The 17,970-nt window shown below is 36.4% G+C and overlaps 1 protein-coding gene across 1 annotated transcript in view; it reads left to right on the top strand.

The window, feature by feature from the left end:
• The window catches only part of LOC126198691 (centrosomal protein of 135 kDa), a 407,813-nt gene that overhangs the window by 374,858 nt on the left and 14,985 nt on the right, over positions 1-17,970 (top strand). Inside the window, exons 20-22 of the mRNA XM_049935187.1 lie at positions 7,141-7,317; positions 13,981-14,183; positions 16,224-16,355. Coding sequence (XP_049791144.1) covers positions 7,141-7,317; positions 13,981-14,183; positions 16,224-16,355 — 512 coding nt within the window. The remainder of the gene's footprint in view (positions 1-7,140; positions 7,318-13,980; positions 14,184-16,223; positions 16,356-17,970) is intronic.

Genomic DNA, 17,970 nt, shown 5'->3' with positions numbered 1-17,970 from the left:
GACAATGCACACTGACTGTAGGTTTTGTATCTCCAGTTTCTCGTACAGTGCTATTTGCATAGAGTCTTGTGTCGTGCAATCATGTAGTAAGCTGAACAGGACTCTGGAAGTTATTCATACATGGTTCATTAGTTTCACAACCAATAGATGACTGTAAAATCAGTTACTCTTAAATGAATTGTGTATCTCAGATTTTTCAGTATAATCTGTTTTAACAGAAAATACTTCACACTGACTTTTTCTTTCCTATTTAAGACCTTAGAATTAACAGGAAAGGTCTGTTGATTTGCTCCAAACATGAGCTGTTTTGCCATGATTTCTTCATTTGATGTGTCAATGTTTGAATTTCCTTTGATTGTCATGTCCTCTTTTTTTCCACAAGATAGGGTAGATGATTTGGTAGTTTATAATGCTGCTTGATGGTTTTGGCCATGACCATGGCTGGCGGCAGTTCGTTGCTGTGATAAAAAGAGTATGTTTTCCTTCATTGAATTTGTTCACTTTTCTTTCGCCAATTTCTTGTAAAATGTTCCCACCTAAAGAGACAAAAATAGTCTACCAATCATTTTCTCCATTAATAAATGTCACTTGTAGCAACATCTTCCCTCCAAACTTGCACAAAAAACACCTGTCACTACAATTTCACAGATGATGGAATGTTTTTTAAACTTTTAAAGGGTTCAAATCCCAAGTTTCAGTCCATAAACATGTTGTTCATTAAACAAATAAATTCCTTGTAGAACACTTAAAAACAACTCGTGTTCCACTAATCAGGATGCAAGACTTCAAAAATAAACTTGGACCCAGCATAGACATGGTCAACCATGCGTGACTGGCGAATTCAATTTTTTTTTCTTAATTTTGAATTTATGCTGATACAATAATCCTTTGTGAAAACATACAGATGAAAAAAAATGTACATCAGTCTGAAGTTGCACCTTAGTATTTGAGTAACATGTCGCAGAGTACTGGTGTAGACTCAGTGCCAATCATCCAGTGGTAGTGGCAACAACAAATCTCAGTGCATTCTCAAATTTCAAAATGAACTTAATTTTATGAGAAGATGAACAAGTAAACATAAAACTAAGCAGCTTTTGGAACATTGTTCCTGGAAAACAGTGATCAAAAAATTGGAGTAAAAGTTTTTAAATAAAAAGAGCCTAGGATTATATACAAGTTGTTAAAATTTAAAATTTATTAATTAGTTGACCATTTTCAGTCATGGCACGATAATTTTCAAACCATTAAAACTCCCTGAGGATGGCTGGAGAGAGTGGTGGGGAGCAGTCCACTATGTTGTGATGATAAACACTGCTCACAGTATTTATCTCTGCCACATATTATAGATTTCATGTATATGGCCTTATTGATTATAGTTTGTACCATAGTTAACCAACTGTGTAACCAAGGTTATTAATGAGCCTTCATCTGGAGATTGCAATTTTGTATGCTGTTGGTAGAATAAAGTTTCATCTTCAGTATTTAACCAACAATGACTGGTATTACTATGAATATATAAGCAATGGCCCCAACTGGCTGGTGGAGACTGATTCCTTCGCTACAGTTACTAGTGACTGACTCATGTTAAACGTGGCTTGCCAGTGGCTTTAGCATTTATTGTCCATCATGCCTATTTAATATAGGAAGTTATCTACAAATTCTATAGGAAGTTTTAAAATACAGAGTAATTAGATTTATAATGATGATATAAAAGGCAGGCAGTATGGGCAACGCTTATTCATATTTGATGATGAAGTTCTGTTGTTTAACTGTTGCCTTTATTTTCTTTAATGGCTTTAATACTGGGTTCTGTTTTTAAAGGTGCACAATTTTCTCACATATTTCCTAAATAAAGTGTACCATGATTATTACAGAAACTCAATCTTATACTTTAAATATTTCATTGACTAAGTTAATTTACATGTGATAGTACATATTTTCCATAAGGAAAATTGAAAGATACAAAATGTTGATATCAGTTTTTTCAAGGATTTAAATTCGATGGTCTTTGCAGTCTTGTGTTTTTCAAGAAAACTTCACCAGTGACTAGTGGTAGATTTTCTGTGATTACGGGTATGAGAGGTAAGCCTTTTTTTTTTTTGTCTAAAAACCTCACTCAGTGAGTGCTTTAAAAGAGGTCTTGATAAATTGTCACTCACAAAACAAACTTCTTTGAATAACTTTACATGATGCATCAGAATGTTAGAAAACTAAAAACACAAAGTTAATGGTCTAGAATGTCACAAAGAAGTTGGTAGATTATTTCTGTCTCAGCACAATGTAAATCCAGGGACCCATGTGTTAAAATATAGAAGACTATAAATTAGCAACCTATTTCTATATGGAAAGTATGGCGAAAGGAGGATTGCCATGTATGTGCAAAATATGAGCAATTTCAAATCTACTGAAACCAGTAGTTTCTGCTTAGATCAGTGATTGGAAACCTGTGATAGTGAATTGCTATTACTGGTAAACTTCCATATATTCTTAAAGACTTAGTAGTATGTCAACAAGCAGAAAGAAAAAAAGCAAATGGTGAATGTAGAGATTTTAACATTAATTTCTAAAATACCCAGACGAAAGACATCTTTCGGAAATGTTACTTAACACTTACAACATTAGTTCTGTTGTTAATTTTCCCACTGGAACTACACCAAAAAGCAATACAGTAATTGTCAAAATTTTTGTGGGTGATATAAAAGTTTAACTACATCTACATGTACATCCATACTCTGCAAACCACCGCAAAGTGCACGGCAGAGGGTATGTTCCATTGTACCACTTATTCTATTCACATACAGAGCGAGGGAAGAATGATTGTTTGAAAGCCTCTGTGCCTGCTGTAGTTATTCTAATCTTGTCCTCATGACCCCTCTGTGAGCAATACATAGGGATAGTTTATATCTATCTTAAAGCCTGCTATTTCAGTTTCTTAAGTATCTCTGTGATTCTCTCTCACAGATCAAACAAACTTATGACCAACCATACTGCCCTTCTCTGTATACATTCAGTACCCTCTGTTAGTCTTATTTTGTATGGGTCCCACATACTTGAGCAATATTCTAGAACTGGTTGCATGAGTGATTTTTAAGCAGTCTCCTATGTAGACTGATTACACTTTCCCAGTGTTACCAATCAACTGAAGTCTATCACCTGTTTTACTCACAACTGAACCTACACGATCATTCCATTTCATATCCCTACAAAGTGTTGAACCCAGGTATTTGTATGAGTGGGCTGATTCCAGCTGTGACTTGATATTACAGTCATAGTATACTAGATTTTTTTTTTCATTTTGTGAAGAGCACAGTTTTACATTTCTGAACATTTAAAACAGGTTGCCAATCTTTGCACAACTTTGAAATCTTATCAAAATCTGACTGTATATTTATGCAGCTTCTATCAGACAGTACTTCACTATAGATAACTGTATCATCTGCTAAAAGACTGAGGTTACTATTAATATTGTCTGCAGTGTCATCAGCATACAACATGAAAAGCAAGGGTCCCAACACACCAAGTAGTGAGTGGATGATCCCTCTGACTGTGATGCACAGCTAGCCATATGAAATAACTTAACTGATTACAGTGAAGTGATATCATGGAAAACAGTTAGAGTAATTAGTAAACTCAAAACAAGAAGTTTCAAGGCAGCCTTACAGAAACTTGATTGGAGGAATATGCATAATGTGACAGATGTCTATTCTAAATTTAATGTCTTTATGGAACCCATGACAGAAGCCAACAGGCAATTTATTGATCGGTTTCTATCAGTCTTCAACAGCTACTTCCCCAAGAAGATTATGAGACTAATAAAATGTAATGAAACCCTGGATTAAACATTTATATTGGAAGTGACAGGAAATTGTTTGAAAGGTAAGGACAAACAGAGAAATAGGAATGGCTAGCGATATACCCGTACTTTGCAACACAAGTTGTGCCTTTGTGTACCCTCAGTTTTTAGGGTTCTGTATCTCAACTAGTAAAAATACAACACTTATAGGATCACTTTGTCAATAAGTTCATTTTTCTAGTCAAGAAGTCAAATGTAAATAAAACCTATTGGAAGAAGTAAAGCAATTTGATTAAGTTTTAAATATACAGAGTGAAATCAGTAAATTCATATATCCTAGCCAAGTAAATTTTATGTTAATTTTCATTTGTGAAGATAAGATTGTGGCATTTAGTTCTGTCACTGATAAAAATTTTGGAAAATACTTCTGTCACTGAGGGAAAAGAGCCAACACTGCCATCTACTGGATCTTTGGTGTACCACATCTGAAGGCATACTACCAAAGTACTAAGCTGAGCAGATTCCTAAAAGTATAACTACAATATCTTTTTTTCTGTGATCCAATTTTAAGTAAGCCCTATATGTTGCCCAAAGCTGTGCTCAAATTATCTGTAAAAATCTCATGAAAATTCATCTACTAGTTTTGTACATTAATGTATTCAAGCAGGACATGACAGTTTTGCAGTTATCTTATTAGTGTAGATTACATTTTATAAGAAATTTATTATTATTAAGGAAACTGATTAAAAATAACATACAAACCTTTATAATGTCCAGAATTAATAATTGAGACAGTAGAATTGAATCTTTGTGGGCGAAAGTTAAAAAGAGAAACCAGGAAATGAGTTGAGGAATGCAAGGACTTTATTATTAAAGAAAACAGCTAATTAATAAATGATAGCAGTTACAATACGAGAAAAGGAAAGTTGCTACTCACCATATAGCGGAGATGCTGAGTCGTGATAGGCACAATAAAAAGACTCGCACAATTAAAGCTTTCGGCCATTAAGGCCTTTGTCAGCAGTAGGCACGCGCGCACTCGCGCGCACACACACACACACACACACACACACACACACACACACACACACAATCTGCAGTCTCAGAGAGCTGAAACTACACTGCGAGCAGCAGCACCAGTGCATGATGGGAGTGGTGACTGGGTGGGGGTAAGGAGGAGGCTGGGGCGGGCAGAGGGAGGGATAGTATGGGGGAGTGACAGACAGTGAAGTGTGGCAATTTAGACGGAGGGCAGGAGAGAAGGTGCGGAGAGGGGAGGGGGTAAGTAGCAGAAAGGAGAGAAATAAAAATAAAGAAATTAAAAGACTGGGTGTGGTGGTGAAATGACGGCTGTGTAGTACTGGAATGGGAACAGGGAGGGGGCTGGATGGGTGAGGACAGTGACTAACGAAGGTTGAGGCCAGGAGGGTTACGGGAAAGTGGGATGTATTGCAGGGAAAGTTCCCACCTGCGCAATTCAGAAAAGCTGATGTCACTGATAATATCTCAAGTAATATACTAATATCCTGTTCTTCATATATGCAGCACATCTCTATCACATAGAATACTTGCAAGCAGACTGAAATATGCTCCTCTTGTCACACTCTTTTACTTGAAAGCTAGTAACACAGATATTAATAAGTGTTGACCAGTCATTCTGCGTACGTGCTTCTTCAGGGTTTTGGAAAAGATTATGTATGCAAGAACCATAACACACCACTCTCAAAATAAGGTACGTAGTCATAGTATGGGTTTTACGAGTGTCTTTCCACAGAACATGCTATTTTTCAATTCACCAATGAGTTTATACAAAATTAAAAAGGCAAAATATTGCCAAATGGTGTTTACTGTGACTTGTCAAACAGCATTTGAGTGTGCAGTCACAATATTCTCCTAAACAAGCTCAAATATTATGTCATCAGAGATCTTGCTGATAACTGGGTTTTATACTATCTGAATAAAATTATGTATAGTGTTGTATTAAGGAGCTCTGGGGGTGTACACAATGAGACAGTATCTTTGGAATGGAGAATAATCACAACAGTTGTACAATGGGGCTTGGCACTGGGTCTGCTCATGTTCTTGTTGTAGATAAATAAACTGCCATCATATATCCAACAAGCAGAAACAGTTCTGTTTGCTGACAAAGCAAGTTTTATAATCAAGTCTAGTGGAATAACTTCAATGCTTGAAAAAGTAAATAATAATTTCTTGAAAATTAATATCTGGTTCTCTGCAGATGTAATTTTTACATGATACTTTAATAAATATTCGGTTGGGCATAGGTTATATATTCTTTTAAACAAAAATGTACACATTTTCTGTTAAAATTGACTCTGAGAAGAAAAATGCATTTGAAAATGTGCAGTTTCGTTTTCTTTCTCCATAGTTAGTTTTAACTACAATAGCAGGGCATTTAAACCATTAGACATATTGTTTCTTCCTTAAATATTCTTTCTTCTTACATGTAATTTTAAACAAAACTATATATTGTTTCATTTTCTTCCTCACATTTGATTTTAACAGATAAGAGGTAGATATTATTTATGGCTTATTATTAGCAAATTGTTACATAATCTGAATTATCTGAAACTTCATAATCCTAGCCATTTTCAGGTTAAAACTATTTTAAATACTAAGGTCTCTGATATCTGGTAAACTAATGAGCCCAACCGATTCATTTTAAGTGTCTATAAAACAAGGGTCAAGGTCAGAGATGTGGGAAAGGGGGGGAGGGGGGGGGGGGAGAGAAGAGGAATTTTCCTAAGTGTGGCCAAATATTAAAATTCTTGCCCAAAATCAAGTGTGAAACAGCACTATCGGTTCCCCAACATGTTACTTCAAGACTGATCTGTACGGACTGACTACCAGATGCAAAAGGCCCTCTCGAGTCATATTACAAGGAGCGGCTGCTCCCTTGTACTCCTGATAAAGCCGGTGACCACATGGCTTACTGGGGCAGTCCAGCTGCCTACCCTAGACTTGGCCTCGCAATCTGAACCAACTCTTACAATTCCATGACTCAATAAGTTTTACTTAGCTGTTCGCTCACCAGCATATGCATTGTGTTAGGAGATACGAGACAGTAGATAGTGAAGCAATGATGAAATTCATAGAATGACAGCAAAATTAACAGACAATAGATGAATGGAGCAAAATAAAAGTGCTGTGAATGGGAAACAGAAACATAAAGGATGTGAAAGAAAAAAAAAAAAACAAGTGAAGGAAGATATTCAGAGGGAGATTCTTTTTCATTACTGTCTGTTTCTACGTTACTGAAGATTATTTATGTATTGCTCTTTATTAATTAAATGATCAATTATAATCAATCTGTTTTTCTTTTCCAGATTGCAGAACTGACAGGAAAAGTTGCAGGCTTTGAAACACAAATTCGACAACATACAGACAAGCTGCGGAGAGCAGAGGCAGACCTTGTTACAGTTCGGGATCTCTGTGTCACTCTGGACAGCCAGAAAGAGGCCCTCCAGGAACAGGCAGCAGAGTCTGATGAACAGAGGATCAAGGTCAGTTTTATACCTATGGTGACTAGTTACTGGTGGTGATGTAGAAGAGTGCTAAGAGATAAACAAAATTTCAAAGAAATTGTCGAAATCATTACTTCAACTTGTGGTTACTGTAGTAGAAAGAAAATTCAACCTGAGATATATGGTGAAAGACTTGCTTCACACTATCGTGCTACCCCCTCCTTGACTTGTTCATCCTTTCCTATCCCCCCTCCCCACCTCCATCCGCCCAGCAACTGCTTTCTATAACCAATATTCAATAACCGGTTTAGCTGCTACTTTGAATGTGTATGTTTGGCTATCTGTGTGGTTGTGTGTGAATGTCTATACTCTTACTAGAAAAAGAGAAGGAGCTCAATAGGTAGTGTTAAATTTTTACTGTTATGTGCTTGACGCGCAGGGTACCCACACGGTCTGAGGCGTCTTGTCACAGTCCACGCAGCACAACCGTCCCCCCCCCCCCGCCCTCTACGGAGGTTCGAGTCCTCCCTCGGGCATAGGGTGTGTGTTGTCCTTAGCATAAGTTAGATTAAGTAGATAAGTAAGCTTAGGGACCAATGACCTCAGCAGTTTGGTCCCATAAGACCTTACCACAAATTTCCCAAATTTGTAACATGTTTCTGTGGACCACACACACCAACATTCTATAAGTAAATGCTAGCTTTTGCCTTATCTTACATATTTTTCCATTCAGGAATTTCTGTTATTATTCTGCTGAATTTCTATGATTTGAAATATTAAATCACAACAGGAATGATGTGAGTAAGAGCTACAATTCTATAAAATGAAAGATGGATATATGATTAGCAGAAATTTATGTTGAAGTTAGTGAAGATAAAGTAAACAATTTATTTATTTTTAAGGTGACAAATGCAAAGTGTCCTGCCATGCCCTGTATAGTGGCTTCCCGAGTGTATATATATAGATGGAGGCACATCACCAAAATTAAATTGTTCCAAAGCCCAGCCCTCGCATAGATTCCAATATAGTACTGAGTTGTTGTAACGTTAGTGTCTGGTTGTATTTAAAATAAGGTTAAAACTTCCTGTATATTAATTAAGTGTTGTTAAATGCTATGTAGGAGTCATGGAAGACAGTTTCACTTCTTCTTCCTCTTCTTCTTCTTCTTCTGGTGCTGCCTTTCTTTGGAGGTTGGCAATAATTACATCTAATATTGTTTATGACTTTTCAGCTCTAAACAGTTATAGGGAAATGTACGTGAACCACTCTCACAGGTTCTACAGCTATGAAGTTCATCTTCTTCCTACTGATCTTTTCTCTACAACTTTTGCTTCTATTAACAGTATTAGAATGTTATATATATATATATATATATATATATATATAATCTCCTCTCATAAGATGGCCAAAATACTCTAGTTTTCTGATTTTTGTTATGATGTCCAATTCCTGATCCTTATCGATTAACCTTAGAATGTCTTCATAAGTAATTATGTATGTCCAGGGTATTTTTAATGCTTGTTGATCCAGCTGCAGTTCAATCTTCCTCATTGTTGCCTTATTAATTGCCCATACATCCATTCCACACAAGAGTAGTAGGATTACATAACATAATTCAGTTAAATGTGAAACACTTATCAACATTACAGCTGGAATTTATTTAAAAGTGTGTTATGTACTGATTTGATTTGATGAGTCTATAGTGATGAGGCAATGAGAAATTGAGCACAATGATGAGGGAAGAAATTATGATAGCTTTATTACAGCTAGCTCCTAATCATGTCTGAAATAAAGAAATAAGTGAAAGACAGTTACCTTACTGGAGTACGCTTAGCTTTTTAAAAAATAATAATTGAGATTTGGCTTTTTGCAAAAGAGTAGCTTTTAAACTCTAATTTTAGTTCTCTTGGAGCTTTAGTGATGCAAGTGTGTTTTTACATTAGAAATATGTATGCTAAGTGCTAACAAATATGTCACAATGGTTCAAATTGACATAGGTAAAGTTTTGGTTTTATGACATTTCAACAATTACTAAATTTATGTTACTTCAGTGTTCACAAAATATTACTTGTGTATAATTCAGCAACTAAATTAAGACATTCAATTTGAATTTTTAGTAGTGTTTTGTGAAGTAAGCTAACATCCATTTCTACAGCAGTTATAATATCATGCTTCAGGTAGTCCCAAAGATCAAAAAAATCTTGATATGATTGGTAGAATAATTTGTTTTAATCATTCTACAAATCATTTCAATATTACTTTCTGTAGTGACTGTGTAGACTTTTCCAGTATCTTAACTGAATATATTATTGTTGTGTCTGCAGCCAGATTATACAGTCATCAAAACACATTATTTCAGTGGTCCACCTGGCTGGCATTTTCATGTGAGAACACTATTTATTAATGAGATTAGCAGATATTGTTCTCACCTTAAGATGGTGACCATTTTGACTGCTGAGATATTGTGTGTTGATAATTATATGATCTGGCCGCAGATTCAATTGGAAGACTTTTTGTGAATGATTGTTACCTAGTTGCAATAATAAATATCATTATTCAAACTATAAAATCAATATTGATGTAATTGCATCACACTATTGTTACTAAATAATTCTGATTTGGCTACCATCTAGAGAAATAATCACATTTAGAAATCCTGTAATCAATATCTATAACTGAACAAATACCTCGAACTGAAAAATATAGCAGCAACAATAAACAGTTTTTGAAAATATACTGTTATTGGATGAATGAAAAATTGATTCAACAAGCAGGAGCAGGGGAAAATACACATAAAGGTATTGAAACCCACAAACTTTCAGAGCCAGTGTATTCGTCCTCTGGCAGAAGGGTGAAGGGGAAAGAAGAGGGCTGAAGGTAAAAGAGTGGTGATATTTAGAGAATGGGAAGAGTTTGGAAAAGTCACCCAGAACCCTATAGCAGTGGAGACTTACCAGACAGGATGAGAAGGAACAGTTCTGCTTTCACAGAAACATGAAACACAGGCATAGGCTGACTGCCTTATGAGAGGAGGCTAGGCTTGTTTCTCCACACTGCTCCATGCCACTCTGCTGATGATAATTCTAACTTGTTTACAGTTGTGGCAAACTGCCCGCTTATTGTGTCTGCACATTGCACTGTAGTGACCAGAAAACAAAAACAGTAACTATACATCGACCACACCGAAAGTGTGCCCCTGCGAACAGAGTTATTTTTGGTCCTACTTCTACGTTAAGTACGTTGTTGATTTTATCTGTAGTGTTGTCAAGTATGGGTGACATGGCCATGAATCCCCATGAATGGTACAAATTGATATCCTGCAGATTCTGTTGCTAGACTATTTTTGTCTTTTAACCCCTACCTTTCTAGTCTTAGTATATACAAATTGTGTTGTCAGACTACTTTGTTTGCCACAAAGCTTTTGTTGTGTGTCTCCACAATACTGGCGCCATTGAAGATTTTTAGACTGAAGTTATCAGACATGCAGAGTCTCCTTGATCTAGACAGTAATTTGGCAGGCTTGACCACAGTTCAGTCAGTTGATATAGCCTTAATGTAACTGGTAAAACTGCAGCTTGCAATTCTGAAAATTCATTCTGTGTAAGTGACCTTTCCGTAATGGCTGTTGTGCAATTGCTTGCTGGTGTTGGCAGTGTTGTAAACAAGGAAGTTCAAGCTTGACCTCTACCAGCATTTGATGCAATCATAGTTCAAACCTAAAACTCCCATGTTGAAGTGTACACATTGTACCAATTTTTGAACATTAGCTAACAGACAAATGTATTTGTTTCATTGTTCGAAGATGCTAGGCCCCCACAGTTAAGTCCTACATTGCATTACCTGGTGTGTATCTTATACAGACCATTCAAGTGTGAACAGATGGCATGGCACCAGAGTATCAAGTGCACCAATATATTGTTATCTTGGTGTACTTTTTATCTTGAAAATGTGTTCTTATGCATATTAACTTTTCAAAGTGGGCTATGTCATATGATCTGCAGTACCAGTATCCAAAAATTGGTTACATTTTCAATAATTATATGCAAAAAATTAAGCTATTTCAAACTCTCTCTAATAGAATAGTTCATGTGGATACAATTCACTGTGAAACATCACCTGTTATGCAATTTTGCGTTTTAGCGTTTTGAGGCAAAATTTGCAATTATATTTGCATTTATTGTGAATGCAAATTGTTTAGGTTCCTGCTTGTGATTTAGGTTCTTTGTGAAATGCTCTTTGTAAGCATAATCATTTCATTACATTTGGGAGTGCAGGCAACAATTTGAAGTGCAACCTTAACTATGTAACTGAGAATGGTGTCAGGCACATGACTTTGGGTGTTTCTCACTCTCATGTGAAGAGTGCATCATTTTTTGAGCAGCCCTTGGATGAAGCATTCTCTGTAATACGTCATTCAGACCTGGGAAAGCCTTTCTGGAGACAATGAATATCATACTTGGCTGTGACTAGCATGGCACAAATCATTCAATCACATCACATGGGGTGCAACAGAATGCCTCTGATAAGAGGCTGCTTTCAAGACTAACTGCCAACAGCATCCAGTCTGACCAAGGCACTTTCTATCATATCTCAATGATTTCTAATTTTTCCACTAGGTATTTTTGTTAGAGAAAATTTGTGTGGAAGACAGACATGTAGAGTCAGTATAGTTGCAGTAGAAGCAGCAATTGCCAAAGGAAAATACTGCAGATTGGACCAATCTGTTTTATTTTGATAGTACCCAGCAATCAGTTGACATCCACAAACTTTGCTGTGATGTAGAAATTTGAAGTATACATTGCCCATCTACAAGTACCAAATTTACTTGGAAAGCAATGTAACCTAAAAATTGCAGGGTGGCCCTCTGACAAGTCAAATGTACCTGTATGATGAATACATATAAATGAAAAGAAAGAAAAATCTTTCATCAATATTTAATAGCTGATGTCCCTGTTCCACTGTTGAATCAAGATTTTATAGAAGAATCGTTACAATTGTTAGTATCAAAAGTCAATCTCATTGTCATTCATACCATCTATATGATTTCTCCCTTGTTCAGTTACTATCATATGTCATTTTCATTTACTGAGATAAGTCTACCTTTGCATAATAGGAAAATGATGAGAATAATGCTCTGATGGTAATACTGAATAATCAGAAATGTAAGGAGAAGTCAAAAACATCAACACAAGATTCCAAATAGCATGCAGTTATTTCACATAAGCTACTTTAACCTTGAGAAGCCAATTGGAAACTGGCACACAAAAATAGCTGTGCACATTAATACATCCACAGCATACACATACCTGTGCAGCAGCAAGTGTACCTCATCAGTCTGAAGGTTTCGAGACTGGATTAATAAACAATAAAGAAACACTATGATGGGAGTTTTAATGCTATGGGTTTTCTACAATGTTTTCCCCACTACAATACAATGTACAGGAAGTTCATGCAACCATGTGAAGCTGCTAGAAAAGTTCTTCTTTGGGATTTTGTTCAACTTGCATGTCACATTGGCTGAATATTGGTTATGTCCTCAAGGCATTACCTTTGATGTGAATTACTGCATGTTATCATTTTGTGGGTGAGTTTGTTTTGATATCACAAAGTCTCATCACCTATAATGATTTGTTCCAGAAAAGAATTGCCTGTGCTTTTCATTTTGATCAAGTGGTGGCAGGAATCCATGTGTTGTTTGGTAGTCAAGGAGAGCAGGACATACTTTGTACATACTTTTCTGTTCATCAAAACATTCTGGAGAATGTCTTGACCACTTAATTTAGAGATGTTCAGTTTGTTACCCAATTCTGATTTGTAACATAACACCATTGACACACTACAGTCATGTGTCCAGTACTTAAACACAGCCTGCTCACAACTGATTGGTTGAAAGTACATCTGTTGTTTATAATAGTTAGTTCAAGGTGCCACTATAGTTAACTGTGATGACATCACTTATATCCCAGCAATAAAAGCAGTTTCTGAAGTTTTTGGGTGAACAGTGTAAACAAAGGCATAGCACTCAGAGGCCAACTGGGTAGTGCGAGTATGCATGTCCTGATGGAATTGGACAGCACAATGTATCAACATGTCTACGGCTCTCAAAGGGTTAATACAGACAGATTGACCATGTCTATCCATACCTAATGACAACTTTATAATTGTAATGGTGATGCAGCAAGCTAAATGGATGCTATATATAATCTTGTGTATTGTGCTCGGCAAGACAGTTGTAAGAGATTGTATCAAGGTGAATTTTCCGATGGATTCAGTCATCTTGATAACATACATGTAGCAGAAGAATAGGGTGTAATGTGGCAAAGAGGAAGAGGGTAGAAGGAGCAATGTAGCATATTATCAGGATACTTGCAAGAAGTGAGACAAGAAGAAAGTTGGGATTAAATGATTTATTTACAAATAATGGACTGAAGGAGGTGTTAACCATACATTATCAATGACATATGGTCGGAATTTTATTTCAGAATTTAAAATATGCAGAGAGCCGTTAATAATAAAATTAGATTAAGAAGGCATCTCATGACACAGTAGTAAAATTTTGTCCATTTCCTGTCCAACAGCACTGATGTACGTTATAGTTGTATAGTAATAATTATATCTTCAGTTCCATCACATCGTAGCTACCTATTGACAATGCACTGATTAGCATTTGGTGATGCTCTAATGATCTTTCTCATCCATCAGCTGGAGAGAGAAGTGTGTCAGCTGCGGAAAGAGGTGGAATGTTTACAAGTGCAACTGTCAAAGGAACAAGCAACTGTCGTCTCTTTGGAAGAAATCCTGGACAGTAGTCGTCAAGAGGCATTGAGGTTTCGGCGATCATCCCAAGATGCTGAATGCGAGGTGACTCGCCTGAGGCAGAAAGTATCAGATCTCCAAGCTGATCTGTAAGTTCGATGTTTTATTGTTTTATTGTGAATGTAATTTTGATTGAAAATTTCATGGGTGATTGTTATAATAGTTTTGTAACTACAAATGAAATAGACTTCTAATAAATATTCTACTATATATTATGTCATTATAAGGCAACATTTGTTTTGGTTGGATTCCTCTGGGGGGGAAGGCTGACTACAGGAATGGCAAATAGGCTTCCTGTTCATTATATTCAATATTACATGGTGAAAAGCCTATCCACTGACTGGCAGTGACAATTGTTACTTCCAAGTAGAAGTGGAAGAAGTTAAGCAGACAGTTACTGTGTGGTGTAGTGTCAAATGGCTTGCTGTATAAATGTACATGTCTGTCTTAGATCCTAGCAGCAGCTTTATCGCTACTGTATTATTTTGCTCAAAAAATTCTTCAACAAAAGAAAAGTATAGTGTGCAGTGCACGTTCAGCACCAGGGCAAGTACTGTCCATCAACAGAAGACGTAGATGGCTGTCATGATTCTCAACCCAGAATGCTGACCACCTCACTGCAAATTCTTTGACTGCTCAGAGACTGTGATCCTATTCAAAATTCTGATAGAGCAATTGAGATCAGTGTTATGTTATAAACTTTCAGAATACTTGTGGATGTGACAGCTGTCCTAAGGAACAATAAAATTATTCAAAACATAAAATGACATGCTTAGAAAAGGAAACTAGGAAATGCTGTGAACTTCACTGTCATTGTTGACAAACATATAATTGTTTTTCCTATATAACAAGAATATGTCATGGCAAGATAACTATCTTTAAAATTTGGTGCCTTACTATTACAAGCTCTCTTGATTCTCTTTGGCAGAATGAGTTTTTAATTATTTTACTTATTACTGTACTTGGTAACATACATTTACAAACAAATGGTTTTCCTGACTACAACAGTGAAGTACTTTGCACTTGTCACCTAGTACAACATTTGGCAAATTTCACAAGCAAGCTGCAGTCAGTACATCTTAAAGGAAGTACTGAAATTAATATTTGCTGTACAAACTGAAACACATTCACCATTGGATAATGCCCTACTCAACATGGCAGCCTATTCTAATAATTTGTCATAGGAAGAATTTTGTCATTTGTATCACAGTTGCAACATGAATTGAATAGTCATTGTTTGATACTAGTCAACCCTGTACTAGACTAGGATATCATTCATTCTTTTATCATTGTCAAGCAGACAAAGAAAAATCTTACCATCACAGTCTCATGTTTCTGTTCCACCTAATCCATCTGTATGTCTCACTCTATCATTATCTGTGTGCTGAAGTTGGCACAGTGTATCAATGTATCATCTCTGGCATACTCTGTCTGACACCATCTCCTTCATATTTGTCTGTTCTGGTCATCACTACAGGTGGGCCTATTTTATCCTGGGGTGAAAGTAACCTAGCTTTTCTTAAAAACCTTTCCAAACTCATCCCTCTCATCCTCTCATGGAAGTAAGTGTTATTTCTGAAAGCCAAGATAGTACTCCAATTTTATTTTTAAATGTCTCTATCAGCAGTACTACACATTCTGTCTTCTCAAGTTAAGTACTGGCCATCAGTTCTGTTTCTCATCATATTAATACTGGTCCTAATTCTGTTTTGTGTACATAAAATTCTTCTGGCCTTTAATGCATCATGTAAAATGGCTGTTACAGTGTTACAAAGTGATATAAATGTATTATACCTGCCATGCTTTCTTTGTTCTGTGAAGCATCAGTGAAAACTGTTCTACAATATCTGTCTGAAATTCTCTTGTGGTATGAAGAAATACTACTAAATGTTTGTGCTTCCACATGTACCTACTTGTTCTCTGCTTTTGTGTTACAATGTTCACTCCAAGCACCTTTAGTCCATCCATAATTCAGAATACACACCTTGTCTATGTGCTGTACATGTATACTTTTCTCACAATTTTCTGATGGCCTGTTGTGATATTTTACTTGCAATAACTTAAGTATAGTTTTATCAGCAATTTCTTGGAATTTTTATTGTAGCTGGTATATTTGTTTTGTTCACAAGAGATGCAGGGGCAGCAGATCTTAGACGTTACCAGACCCAAGCAGCTGAGTACAGCAGGCAAGTGGCAGACCTACAGAGGCAGATTACAAATGAACGTTTTGAACGGGCTCGCATGCTAGACGAATCTAGAAGGTGAGGTATATTTGTTACTCCTGTATTGCTTGATATTCAGCTTTTAAAAATATCATAACTAATTATCTCTTGTTTCTTCTGTGAAGCTGTCAAATAATAATGCTGTCAGGCATTGAATTTCATTGTGCTTTACATACAATCAACTGGCACATTCACATCCACGCGCTTTACATACAATCAACTGGCACATTCACATCCACGCGCGCACGCGTACGTACACACACACACACACACACACACACACACACACACACACACACACACACACAAACCACTCTGGCTCACTAGATCATGCTGGCACTGCTGTTTAACTGGGATGAGGAGTTGTGTAGTGAGGAGTGGGCAAGGGGAGAAAGGAGGTGGGGAGTGGTAGGGTGCTTTGCGGAAGTGTGGCTGATGGTAGGGGGGAGAGGGAGCAGATGAGCAGGAAAGGAATATTGGCCATTTACAGATTGTGACTGATTACTTATTTCTCTTCAAAAAAAGAAATCCTCTAAGGCCTACAAGCTTAATCCATGGGACATTGTATTTCAAAAGGCAGATTGTCAAGGAGTTTTATAACTTGTTATTTCACTCTTTTCTGTGTTAAAGCTAAATTTATCAGAGGAAAGTCTAGATCATTTTTCTTTCTAATAATATATTTGTAAATATCTCTGCTTCTTTCACGCTGCAATGAACTGTGGACAATAAATTTCATCTGTGAATAAAAGTTATGTGAGGTTTTAGTTAATGTCCCCAGTTTCTTAAAGAGATGCCTGCAAGAAGCATATGTGTGAAATCCATACTTGATTCTATTCACATTCTGTCTTGCAGTACCTCCCTAAGCAAGGAATTACTGCAGTATATCCTCCCATAGGTTGTCAATGAATGGAAACATGGAAAATATATCAACTCACTTTTTTTGAGTTCCAAAGTTGGCAATTATCTCATGACAGAAGTAACTGAACCTGAAAGTTCCAGCATGTCTATTATATAGTTTTTCAGTGTACGATTTCATCAATGTGCACGCCCTAAAAGTCAGAACCGTCTATTCTGTTCGTTATTTTTTATTGGTACACTGCAGTAATAGGAGGTGTGGTATTTTTGACAATACAAAACTGAGTGTGATGTCATTTTCAAATGTTTAAAGGCAATCAGTTTGTGTAAAACGAGTTAATATCTTTAACAAATACATCGTTTACTACTATCCCTGTGAATCTGAGCTTCTTGTCTACTGCAACAAATACCCCACTTCCTGTTCTCAGTAGCCTATCATTTCAAGCCTATCCTTTCAATATACTGTTAGATTGACTCTCAGAATTTAACTACTATCAATTTCAGGTACCTAGAATTATATGAACTCCACTGTGTTTTGGAATTGCTTCAAACTCTCGCAGTTTGTTACAAATGCTTCTCACATGTTCACGCTGAACAAGTGCAAGTAGGACTCACAGACTGAGGTTTCTGTGCAAACTCAATTATGTTTGTAGATGATGATGATGATGATGATGATGATGATGATGGTAATAATAATAATAATAATAATTTCGTGTGGCTCAATGGCCTTTAGATGTCTTTCTATTCGATGCCATTTCTGTGACTTGTGTGTCCCTGACATACCCCAGTTATCCAACTG

Source organism: Schistocerca nitens, chromosome 8, assembly GCF_023898315.1.
Source record: "Schistocerca nitens isolate TAMUIC-IGC-003100 chromosome 8, iqSchNite1.1, whole genome shotgun sequence".
In the NCBI taxonomy this organism is placed as follows: domain Eukaryota; kingdom Metazoa; phylum Arthropoda; class Insecta; order Orthoptera; family Acrididae; genus Schistocerca; species Schistocerca nitens.
Note: the sequence above shows the minus strand (reverse complement) of the source record. Positions and strands in the feature narration are given on the sequence as shown.